Here is a 13,200-nt window from a genome sequence, read left to right as displayed (position 1 = left end):
AAAGACATGGTTGGATAGCTTGCTTGAGACGTATCTGATGGTGACCAAGCTGTGCTATTTAGACCTTGTAGTGGAAATCGGTGAGGGGGCTTCGTTCCAGAAGTTGTGCTATCTGAGGATTCTTGTGGCTTTATTCGTTTTGACTTTGATTTCCTGTTTTTTCCACCTTTTTTCCAAGATTGGTCCATTCCAGAAATACCATTTCTTTGACCACGAACACCTGGAAAACAACAGAAGAAAGCTGTTTGCAATTTGATGATACCTCATTTAGCTATTCTCAGGAGATGTTTAAAACCTTGTCTGTTTCACTATTTTTATTTCACTAGAAAGGAACCAAACAGGAAGGAGTCAGGTTTATTCTTTTGCCACTGGCAAAGTGATTAGGTCTCTTTGCAGCAGCAGAAATATTGGTACAAATGTGGAGGTTTGGGGCAGGGGAGTGGGAAATGTGGCCCATGTAACCAAAACCCTGTTTGCTTTGCAGGTATTGGCTGCAGCTTTTGGAGGAATATGCTTTGAAGGAATAAGCATCTCACTTTTTAGCAACTCCCGACCACTGAAAGAAGTATTCTTCAAATGGAAGAACATCAGAAGCAAACCCACAAGGAAAAATGAAAGTGGATGAAGGGAGGGAAAATACAGAAGGTGAAAAAAAATTTTAGACAAAAAAAAAAAGGGGGGGGGGGGGGAGGGGAGGAGGAAAGAAGAGAGAGAAAAAAGTGTGCTAAAAATAAATAGATTGTCCCCTTCAGAAATACTACATGCAAACAGAAATATACCAAATAATAACAATAAAAAGATTATATGCAATGAAGCTCTCTTCGACTAATGGTAGATTGACAGATTACTGTTTCAAACTGTAAATACACACCCTGGCCTTTGACAATAATTAAAAATGGAACTCCAGTCCTGGCCCCTCTCCCCTTCCACACACACTATTCAAAAGGTGACTTTAGTCTAACAATGAGCCTTCTAAGACAGCATCTGTTGCCTTACCATGTTCACCAGGACGTCCTTTAGGTCTGTCGTGCAAGTAGTAATTGCAGCAGTTTTGAAACGTGTGGAATTTCTTGATTTCCTTAAACTTATTCAGAAAACTCTGCTCTTCTTTTTGTGTGTGCACTGCAAGGACTTCCTTTGTAAGACCCAATTTTTTAAATGGCTCCTTTTCTTGGTTTACATGAGTACAGTTGGATGGAGGGGCAAAAAGCTGACCGTCTAAGATCTCTGTTCCACTTGGACCATCTTCTATCATTTCTAAAAATCGAAGTAGAAAATTAAAGCACATGCTGATAAAGTAATTCAATTTCATTTTAAAGTGATTAGAACTTTGTAATGGCTTCACTGTAACCGTTAAAAAATGTTCATTTATGTTTACTTTGGTTCCATAGGGGTTTTATAGCTACAGATGAATGTTAATATTTTATGCAATTACTCCCACAAGCTTTACAAACATACAAACAAAAAAACAACCCCCAAAACCCAGAAGTCTTTAACTCAGCTATCCCTCTGCATAATAAATAAGTACTGTACCTAATTCAGGTTGCGTTTTTTTGTCTCCAACATGAACAATGGTACTACTGTAGCTGCACTGACTGGTGAAAGACACAACACTTTCTGGTTTTCCAGGTAGAGCCAAAGTAGTCAAGTGAGCACCAACTACTGGAGGACCATTTGACTTTTTAGATGTCTTCAAAGCAGGGTCTACATTAATTTTCAACAAAATGAACAAGTTAATAAGACTGTCAAATTAAACAAAATATACAAATGAAAAACCAATCTGTCTGCAGTCGTAACTCAGACTGAATTAATTCTATAAAAATGGAAGTTATTCAAATTCACTATTTTTTCTGACCGACTTCACTTCCCTCCCACCTCCAGGTTATTACAATTTTGATAACGTTAAAGATTCAGTTATCTGATTTTGTATTTGCCACCCAGAACTCTTTAGGAACATTGGAATAAAACTCTTGGGTCATTAAGCCAGTCCTGAGGCACCCATATCATATAATCTTTTTCCTAAGCTTATCTAGTTCCACCTGGATACCAATTCCATTTCTGTTCCCCATAAGTGTTCCAAAACTTTCCTTCCCTTTAATGTTAATAAATATTCTTCCATGATCACTTTAGGCCTTTTTAGCCTAAATTTATTAGACCCATCTATGCCCATCTGTTGTTGTGCATTACTGTCTTTTACTCTGATTAGCTCTTCTTGCTCTCTGATATTTACCTCTTGCTCCTTCCCCACAGATGTGATCACGATCTATAAATACCCTCTCAAAGTACATGTTTGCAAGGCTGAACAAGTGAAGTTCTTTTGCATAAGATAGGTTTATCATTGCTCTAATCATCCTGGTCACCCTTCTATGCACCTGTCTCAGTTTGAACTCATGCTTCTTCAAGATGGGTGACCACAATTGCATACAATATTCTAGATAAGGTCTCATCTGACCTCATACAAAACACACAAGTATTTTCATTTCTGTACTAGATGAACCTCATCTGATACATCTTCTAAAAATACATTTCCCTTTTTGCGAGCATACCACTTTGCTAGATCACTACTGTCCAGTGACCAATTAGTACTCTTAGGTCTTTTCCTTCCTTTTATCATTTCCAACTGCAGAATCCCCATCTTACAGCAGGAACTCTTTAGTCCATTAAGTGCATGACCTGGTATTTTGTATAACTACATTTTCTCTCATTTATATCACTTAAGTTCTTAAGAACACTTAGTTCTTTTTTATGGTATTCCAGTCCTGCTCTGTATAGATCAGGGGTGTCAAACATACAGTTTGCAGCTGTATCTGACCCTTGGTGCTTCCCCTTTTGCTGTGCTGGACCATCCCTACATGCAGTGTCTGGGATCTGCACTGCTTTCAGTGCTCACTGGGGCTGGGTCCCTGGCTGCATCACCTGCAGCACTTGCTACAGCTTGATCTGGTCCATAGACCAGCCCTGTACCACTGATCTAGCCTGCAGTGCCAAATGAGTTTTATGCCCCTGGTACAGATGATGCCTCTCAGTTTTTATTGTCTGAATTTTCCTACTGACCTGGGCAATAAAGTCCTAACAAAATTAATAAATAAAAATCAGGTCTCAAGACTGATCCTTGAAGAACACACTTAGCCTAACTCCAACATAATACTTCCCATTTTAACCCTCTTCTGTCATCTTGTCTTCAATCAATTCCTTATAGAACTCACAATCATCTCCTGTACCAAACTACATCTTACCCAATAAATCCCCCATGTGATAATCATATTGAGTGCTTTACTGCATTGCAGCTAGACAAGTTCTGTTACTGTTCCTGTGGCAGTGGAGGGCAGGCACTGGAGGGGTATGTGGGGGCAGGGGCTAACTGCCTGCCCCCCACTGCTATTTTTCCAGCCATAGCAATGGGGAGGGGAGAAAGAATGAAGTTAAGAGGACACTATTACATAGATTATATACACAGAAAATTATAACAAATTTATAATTTTCTATATAGAGAATTTAATTACTGAGAGGGTCTTCGGAAATTCAGTCTTGGATTTGGGTAAATACTAAATAGAGTAGAGCCTTGCATACCAATGAGAAATTTTACTTAAAAAAGAAAAAAAAAATGCTTAGACCTCTCCTTTCTCCCTTAAATGAACGTGCCACATTTGCTAGTTTCAAGTCACATGGGGTCGTTCCCAATTTAACACTTATTAAAAACTCTGCTATTGTACTTGGAAGGCAAATGTGCCAGTTCTTTCATTGTTCTTGCACAGATATTTTCAGCCTCCCAGATAAATTCTAGATAGAGCACAGTGTAATTGTGCAATTTGAAGTTACACCTAGTCATGTACAGTGCTAGTTTCTTCAACTGCGAATGCCAAGCTAAGTGTTAAATGAATTATGCATATTAAACACACTTGGTGACCATAAATGCAATTGATCAAAAGCCAAAACTGAAGTGAGATTAATATTAGTGCTATTTATAATTGGCAATTGGGGCCTCCTAGAATGGGTTACTGATGAAGGAGTCCTAACCGCAAACAGATTATCAAACCTCAAAAATGATAAACTACTGAAATGGTAGAGATTAATACAAACTATATTATCTAATATCAATGTATTTTGCTCAGAGTATATAAAAAAACTCCTACAATTGGCAGATTTCACAAAATTTATTTGGAATTTTGACTTCACATAATGTCTTGCTGGAAATGAAGCTAATGTGCGACAAAGGCATTTCCCCTTATCTTTTTTGTAAAAAACGACACCTGTGATAGTTCTGCATATTACTGTGGTAGTAACTTGGCCGATTCTTTACATAATGAAGAAAATTACATACCTCTCATAGGCTGTACAGCATTAACTGTTTTTTGTTCGTGATCATCAGAATTCAGTGAAGTGGAATTTGATGATGGTTCACATTTCCTCTTCACTGTACCAGGCACATTACAACTCTCCAGGTACCTACATGATAAGGGTTTAAACAATATTAACACATGGACATTTGCAAACCTGGGTGTTAATAAATTGTTATTTACATGCTAGCAACATACACAGGGTGGCTGCTTACCTGATGACACTGTCTAAACAACTAATCTGTTGATAGGAATACACAGGTTGCTCCTTCCAAGCCAGTTCCTCTGCAATCACATTCTTATGAGCAGCAATGGCTACAGCATTCATTCCAGATGCATCTTTCATATGAACAGTGGGACCATTTGGTTTTTCTGTTTAAAGACACACTTGTTACAAATCCATCCTTCATAACGCCAAGTTAAAATGGTAATAAATCAAGCTCTTAATACAAACCTTCTGGATGAGTTGCAAATTATTTTCCAGCCAATTAGACCAGGAAAATTATTATACTAAACCAATGATAGCACAAACGTGTTGAGAAATGCTGAATAAATGTGTTTAGCAAACAGTAAGGATTATGGATACTCAATGTTAATATGGAATTTTGTTTGGATTAGTGGGTTAATGAAGAGGAAAACAAAAATGCAATTGCAAGCTACATATTTAGAGTCAGTAGCATCAAAATAGATTTACAGAGATCTAAGGATCACGGTGTCAGATACAGATAATAAACAAATTAACTGAAGAAACAGCCTAAATTACAAGGGTGTTTAAAAAAATAATGACAGTTTCCAAATGCACCATTTCATGTACAATGATCATTTACTGGAACATATCTCTCTACATGGTTATAAACAATGGGTGCGTTTGACAATGCCATCAGCGCTCCCCATTGCTGTGCAGTTGCCCACTTTGTCACCGACCCAAAACATGGGTAGCCATTTTGGCATTAGTTTCTTAAACATGGTGGTACTTGAATCTCCTAATTTTAAATCTCATCAGCAATGAGATTAATTTTAGAATTCACATACAGAAAGAAAGGTTACTTGTTTTTAGTTTTTCTGTAAATTTTTATGAGGAAAATTTCAAGCTTTTATTTAACTCTTTGAAGTTTAGGTGTAATTTACCTTTTTTCAAGGCAAAGAAAGGAACAGATTACATAAAGCCCTTAACTTGGTTTACATCTGGTGAAGAATTACCCTGTAAGGAAGCAATAACACTCTACACCAAGACAAATGCCATCTGTTCAGAGATTAATCCCAAGGTAGTAATTTACTCCTATGTCAATTACTGGTGAGATATCATAATAATCACTTATTGCATGCAACTACCTTACAATATTTGCATTTTGTCTATGCCAGATTTTAGCATAATTTACATCTATGTACAAAGTGTTATACCAGCTCAAACATTTCATCTCATCAGAACCTCAGAGCAGCAGCTTTGTTTGACCATGGCAACTATTTCAATATCTACTCTGCTGTTACCTGTTGAAGGCTATAAATACTAATTGTTTTTGTTTTATGGAATACTTCCTAGTATGCTGAATACAGAACTTAAATATGTTGAACTAGCACATTCTTAAATAAATAAATAAATTAAATAAAATACTGGCTTTGGATTCCTAGTTAGCATTATATCCTGACAAACGTTTTCCTGCCTTGTAGTTACTGCAGCACTTTTTCAGTGGACTCCAACAAGATTTGAAATTCTACTGTTGTGTTGTGTTACACCCCACCAAAACAAATCAATATTTCATCTAAGATCTTACTGCTGTACCTGCAAAAGGCTTTTTCTTGTGTTCCAACTTTGCTCTACAGTCAGTAAAGACATACTGCCCTTTATTTCTGACTCTACGTGGATCTTGACAAGTCTCCTAAAAACAGCCATAAGAAATAAAAAGAGAAAATGGTTGTTAAAAAAAGTTTACTTCAGTCATGCATATGCAGTCTTCATTTTTTCTAGAACACCACATGGGACTCTTCCCCCGTTAGAAGGCTCAGCTTCTAATGAACATGACCTTTGCTTACATGACCTTTTTAACATACATGAACCATCAATGAAATGTATGTTTTGAGAGAAGAACGTTAAATACACAAAGCAATACTGTATTGCTGTACAGCAATACTGTATTTTTGGTCGCAAATGCAGATGGCTTCATGTGTGGCTTCATTGGTGGAAAAGAAAAAGCTGTTACTTGATAATACAATAGCAGAAGACAAACTTCTATCTGGCTAAGTAGGACAACAAAAAGACAAAGCATACTAGTACACTAGAGGTGCACCAATACACTGATCCAATATCAGATTGGCACCAATATAAAGAAAGTCAGCAGTATTAGAAATCGGCCTGATGTGGCCGATAAATGCTTGTGTGTGTGTGCAGCTGCATGTAGGCACCAAGGAGCACAGCCCGGCAACCTCGAGAGCTGCATGCAGCTGGTAAGTCTGGTGTGGTGGAAGGGGAAGAGGGAGGGAAGGGGAGTGGGGAGGCAGGTCATGGCACTCACAGGGCCAGGGGGGCAGCTCCTGCCGCTGCGCACTGCTCTTCCGGGAGCCGCTGGTCTGGCACTTGCCTGATCATCTGGCAGCTTCTGCTGCTCATCCGGGAGGGCATGGGGAGGTGTGTGCCCCTGAATCTGCAAGGGGTGAGGTGGGCTGTGCCCAGAGCTGCATGGGACTTCCCGGCCTGCACAGATCTGGGGGCACACGCCCCCCCCCCCCAAGCCCTCTCGGACAAGCAGCAGGAACCACCAGACAAGCAGATCCCGGATGAGCAGTGCACAGTGGTGGGAGCTGCCAACCCCACTCCCTGCGCCCCCCCGGATGAGCCATGGCTCCATCCCATGCCTGTCCTGCCCCAGCTGGGCAGCGCTTGCTCCAGCCCCTACCCCAGCCCCACTCCTCCCTCACCATGGGGGACCTTGATCTACCCCCTCATACCCCTTCCCTCTCCCCTCCCACCACACCAGACTTACCAGCTGCAGGTAGCTCTCCAGGCTGCCCGGCTGGTATAGGAAATTGGATTGGTATCGGCCGATATGCTCCCTTAAAAATCAGCTATCAGTATCAAAATCTATCAGTGCACCCCTATAGGCCATGCACACAAATGTCTCTGCATGTACATGTATGGCTCAAAATATTCCATGGTTTTGGGGAAAAAAAAAAAAAAAAAACCTTCTGAAAGGGCCTACATTGCTAAAGGCTTTTGATAACATTACCTAGCTGGTGGGGTCAGGGTGGGGAACAAAACAAAAAAAGAAACTTGCATCTCGTTAATCGTTTTCGACTGCTTAACTATTTTCAGAAGGATACAAAACAATTACCAATTTACAATAAATAAAATTAAGTGTTTCTTATAAGTTAGCAGTAGGAATAATTTAGAGAGGCTAAGAATAATTTAAATAAGTTCCCGTTCTCGTACAGCCCCTAAAGCTGTAAGCTGATTTTAAATTCACTGCTAATCTTTCAAATGCCTGTCATTCATATGCAGAATTTCCTGAAAGGATTGAATTATTTACAACAGCCAGCAAAATGTTATAATCGATTTTGTGATGGGTTTTAAAAATTTTATATCAAGGTTTGCTTCAACAGCTTTGGCCCGTTTTTCAGATCTATCGAATAGCAGTGTTGTTGCAGCTGAGCAACTGAATACAGACCTCTAGTGAAGTATGTGAAGGATAAGTGATTTTCACACCTACTCTTCATCAACCAAGAAGAAAGGGGCTTCACAGTAACATATCCCATAATTCCATTCCCACTCAATTAACAGATTAAATCAAAGAAACCTCTTTTTAAAAGTAAGCTTAACCTCCTTCCCTTCTGCCAGTCATCCATTCTTCCAAAACAAGTTGTTCTCTTTTACCCTTTTTCACCACAGAAAGTTAATGTAGGTATATGCTACAATCTAAAGGTGTAAGTGTAGCTCAAGCAGACAGGCATGCCCCAGATGGCTTTAAAACTAGTTTGGGTACAAATTATAGCATTGCTTCAGCAGCAGAGAACTCCAGAAGCCAGCCTGACTTACACAAGCTCCTGGGCAGGTTTTGCAGTCCCTGCTTCACTGGGTACCCAAATTAGTGAGTTTAAAGCTATCTTGGCTTTGTTTACATCAACTGCACTTATACCAACAAGAGAAACGTCTCCACTGTAATCCATGCTCAACTCTTCCCACAAACCAAACCTACTCTAAGCAAGTCTCCCACAACTGTAATGGAGGGGTGTTATTCCCTTAAAAGAAGCTAATGATGTATCATACAAGTTTACTATCCTTCTGGAGACTGTCTTTCAAGTCAAAGGAAGATAAATATATCCACTTTTCTTTCCTATGTATCCACTGACATGGTAGGACAGGGATATAAACTGACACAAAGTTATGGCCCTTGTATCCATATAACAGGGGTTAGTTTTGTGGATGGTTTCTTCTTTTAACCCACTGGTCCCCTACCTCTCCCAACCTTGATTGTGCCATACTGCACTGTTGCCCTAATTTTAAGCAAGGCTCATCTTTTAAAAAGGAAATCAGCCTCCCCTCCCACCCCTCTGCCAACTTCTGTCTGTGAGCTACCTAGAAGAGCTGTAATTGGAGCAGTGACTTGTCCCAGGCCAACTCAATCCAGAATTTACAACTACATTAATAGTGAAAATTCTTCTGAGTTATATATCACATATTTAATTCAGAGAGTTTTAAAAATAAAACCTACAGGCTTGTCCTTTTGGGTGTCTTCATTGTTGTTCCCAATGCTGTCACTGGACGATGCCATGCTCATTAAATGCTCGTGTGATCCATTGCTACCCAAGCTTCCATAACCACTGGATCCACTGTTGTGTACAGGCTAAAAACAAAATATTTGCAACTAAACTTTAACAAAACTGAAGTTTATAACAACAATACACAATGATAAAAACAAACTTCTAGCAAGATTTTAGCCCGTACGTTTCCCTTAAATCCCAGATGAAAACAAAGTATATCTTTATATCAAAGGTACAGTACTATATTTCCGCAAGACGATACTCTCAGACTGCAGTCCTATTCCTCAATTTTTCAATTAACTCTGCATATACACAACCCTCAGAACATCTGGTGCACTAATAGTCTGGACACCAACTCAATATAGGACTACGTAAGCTTTACAGACACTTTAATGAAGACAGAGTACAAGAGAAACCACAGCAAGTTAAAAAAAGAATAAGTCTGAATTCAACAACATGACTATTTTTACCTGTTCAACTTTTATCTTTAACAAAAGTTAGGTAGCTACAACTATTTATTAAATGTCTTTATTGTTGGACTGCATAAGAGTATTTTGCAGTACTTCAAATTGCTAAATAAATCGTTTAAGAGAAAACCCTATTAGATGAACAAAAAAATAGATCTAAAAACCTGTCACTGGGATTAAAAAATGAACCTTAACTTTATCTTTGCATTCCTGTAAAACATAACTGAAAGTCTCATGCATAAAACAGTGCCAGCTACCTATTAGTTATCCGAGAACCACAGGTGTTGAGCAATTCATCATGTATTGAGGGTATATATGGATTTATATGGTCTTTTCAATGTCAGATGGATAGATATTTTTCTTTTGGCTAGAATATAGTTGTTCTGATCTTCATTATAATGCTGAACAGGGTTTGATACAATGCTGTCTGAACTGGGAGATTCAGTGCAATTAACTCAACTATTTCATTTGAAAAATAAACTAACAAATTGAGAAAGAATCAAGAAAGGAGAAGCACTGGGTATATTTGTCAATAGGATCATACAATATCAGACTGCATTTATTCAAAAAGTGAGTGCAAACGAGGGTGTAGGTTTTTAAATGATAAAGTAATGGGGTATATAATACAACAACAGATATTTAAGTGACTAACATCTGTAGAATGCAAATAGTACGTTATAGTATTTTGAAGGAGGGTTAATGAGAATATGTTTTAAAGACTGAGGTGTTCAGACAGTAGACTAATAAAGAGCTTGCAACTCCATTAAGAATAAAACCCAGCCTGTACCTGTAACAGTAGTCGGTATATCTGCTCTGTAATTTCCTGAATGCTGGGATGAAGGATTTTATCCTCTGTATAGATAGGAGGAGCAGCAAACACATCTTCATTTAAGGGTCCCCTGTACAAATGAAAAAAGAATATACTATCCTTTGCAAATGCAGGCATTTATGTTGTAAAAATCAACAGTTTCAATTCATCTTCAACAAAAAAATTCTTGTTCTGACTCTACCACCTCTACAAAACTCTGGACTTGAGTAAGTGTTCAGCCTTACTCGCTCTGAACTTGAGTTCTCCCTTCTGAAGTAACTCTTGACGACATTGGAAAAAAACTGCACCACTTAGAAATTTCTTGTTAAACAATTCCCTATAGCACAGTATACACTCACAAATCCAAGACCCAAATATTAAAGTAAAAATAGCAGTTTTTGATTGCACCGATTTAACATACATGCTGTGAAAACTTAAGAAATATGAGAAATTCTAATAAATTTGTCTCCTTACGTTCTAACTTTATGTCTTCCAATAATAAATGAGACTTTTCGGCTCCATGGGTTGATGAAACTGGACCAGCTTGTGTCCAGAGTTATATATTCTCCATTTCTAGTGCAGAATCTGATTGGTGAGTAGTCAAAAGGCTGTCCACCATACTGAAGTACTGCAACACAAGTTTTAGATGCATCTCATTTTTATATCTGTATATGGGAAGTGCGTTTTAAATAGTTTTACACAGTTTTGCCAGTTAAACTTTTGGGTTTTGTTTAAGTAAACATGTGAGGCAAGAAGTACATCCAATAAATAAACTGACTACTTTCATATCTGGTGGAAAATTAAAAGTATTTGGCCACCAGAGGGAGCTGACTGCACTGAGGAAAATATTCCCAGAGTACAGCAGTATAAGGAAAGATAACTGTGGAAGTCATTACATTTCTAAAGTTTCAGCAAGAAAAGATAATATTCCTAGAGAGGGACTCCTATTTTCTTCTCAACCAGTACATTTGTGAAATGAGAAAGAGTTAATAATTCATAATTATTACTTTATCAGTATACTTGGGATATGTTTATACTAAAGATCTGAAATATTTACTTACGGTTATGGCCAATTTGTTCTAACAGGCAGATTTAGTACTAAGAATGTGAGTCATCTCCCTTTTCTATTGACTTATGTTAAATATTGAAAACAAATGAAAAAGTTCAGTTTCTAAAAAAAAAAAATAAAAAAAATCAGAAAACTGAATAGCATTATGTAGTAGCTTCCCTTTTGCCACTTATTTTTCTGAAAACTTTAGAGCCCCTGAACACCCAATTTTATTTTTTTTTAAAAGCTAAAAAAAAGAAAATGTATCTGACAGGTAAGAGGAACATACTTTTTTTGTGAATTGCTAGCATTAAAGGTCTGTCACTTGGGTGAAGATGCACCAATACAGGGGTTCCTATCAAGTCTTGAGGTAGGAATCCTAAAAGAGGTACAGCTCTGCGGAAAGGGAGAGAGAAAAAAAAAATGAAGTCAGGCAGAATAAATGTGTACATAAAATCCTATATTTATTTTACAGAGACTCTGTAGTGCTACATGCAAATGTTCACATGTTACATGTGGCACTCCAAAAAACTGTGCTACAAAGAGGTTTGCGGCAGGAACTTTCTTGTGGGGGCTCCACAATCTTTGTAACTTTACAAAAGGCCTGAAAGCATGCGCACACACTTTTTGTAGTGCTATAGGAGCGCGCATATATATATGCATAGATATATATATATGCATAGATATATAGAGAGAGATATATATCTCTCTCTCTCTCTATATATATAGATATATATATATAGATATATATATAGATATATAGAGAGAGAGAGAGAGAGAGAGAGAGAGAGAGAGAGAGAGAGAGAGAGAGAGAGAGAGAGAGAGAGAGAGAGAGAGAGAGCGCGCACTACACAAGTAGACTTTGGCTTTGATTTTTTTACATCATCGATATGAGCTCAAGACAAGCAACAACCCTCTTGTGTAATACTATAGAGTTTTTTCCAGTTTACAAAAAAAAGTTGACCAGGAAAAAAGTTAAATAAGCTATTCTTAGCTATAGCACTTACCTTGGTATTCTTTTTTTTTTTTTTTTCGTGTTACCTATCAAAGTATAAGCACCTCCCTGTCAATAGCAAATAGTAATAGATTTATGGTCATGAAATTGCTGTGAAGTAGGGAAATACCAGATTGTGACCAAAAAGCCTGAAAGGTCTCGCACACATTTCCCCATAGCAGACCTAGGAAGATGTTTGGAGTCCCCAATGCCTTACCTTCTTTTCCAATGAATACTTACAAGCTCTGTAATGCTTTAAGGGAACCACCTCACTATTTAAAATGCTCAGAGGAATTAGGAAGGACTCCTTTTAAAAAATAGGCTAGTGATCAACAGGGATCCTGGTTTTCCCCGATAGAAAAAAAACCCTGCAAATTCTCCAATTAAAACCCCCCAAATCCATGATTGAAATGAAAGGCCTACATATATAGGTATCAGTATATTTATTGATAAATATATCAATAAAACAGTGCACAATTTTGAAGCAATTTGAAAGCCTACCAGTGGCTCAATGTTTATAATAAAATAAATTTTAAGTATCTATACAGTTTTGGTATTTGATTTTGGGTTTTTTATCATGGAAAAATCAGAGCCGCACCCCCGCCCCATTAGCTCACAGAACACAGGTCCAGGCCCCTCACTCCTCACCCACAGTCCCCTGGCCTTGCTGGTGCCCTCACTTCCCTGCAACCCTCCTCTGGCACCCCCTGGCTCCCCACAACCCTGCTGGAGGGTGCCCCCAGCTGCCAGGGCTACAGGGTCAGGGACCTGGGTCCAAGCCTGGGCTGCTGCCT

General features: G+C 38.3%; 1 protein-coding gene across 1 annotated transcript in view; it reads right to left on the bottom strand.

Annotated features, from left to right (window-relative positions):
* Positions 1 to 13,200, bottom strand: part of LOC102372737 (period circadian protein homolog 2-like) — a 73,482-nt gene that overhangs the window by 13,960 nt on the left and 46,322 nt on the right. Inside the window, 10 exon segments of the mRNA XM_006028077.3 lie at positions 3 to 220; positions 997 to 1,257; positions 1,534 to 1,704; positions 4,322 to 4,446; positions 4,553 to 4,709; positions 6,118 to 6,214; positions 9,041 to 9,172; positions 10,344 to 10,455; positions 10,839 to 10,992; positions 11,702 to 11,808. Of these exon segments, the coding sequence (XP_006028139.1) occupies positions 3 to 220; positions 997 to 1,257; positions 1,534 to 1,704; positions 4,322 to 4,446; positions 4,553 to 4,709; positions 6,118 to 6,214; positions 9,041 to 9,172; positions 10,344 to 10,455; positions 10,839 to 10,992; positions 11,702 to 11,808 (1,534 nt within the window).

Source organism: Alligator sinensis, unplaced genomic scaffold, assembly GCF_000455745.1.
Source record: "Alligator sinensis unplaced genomic scaffold, ASM45574v1 scaffold572_1, whole genome shotgun sequence".
In the NCBI taxonomy this organism is placed as follows: Eukaryota; Metazoa; Chordata; order Crocodylia; family Alligatoridae; genus Alligator; species Alligator sinensis.
This window is presented reverse-complemented; position numbering and strand designations above follow the sequence as displayed.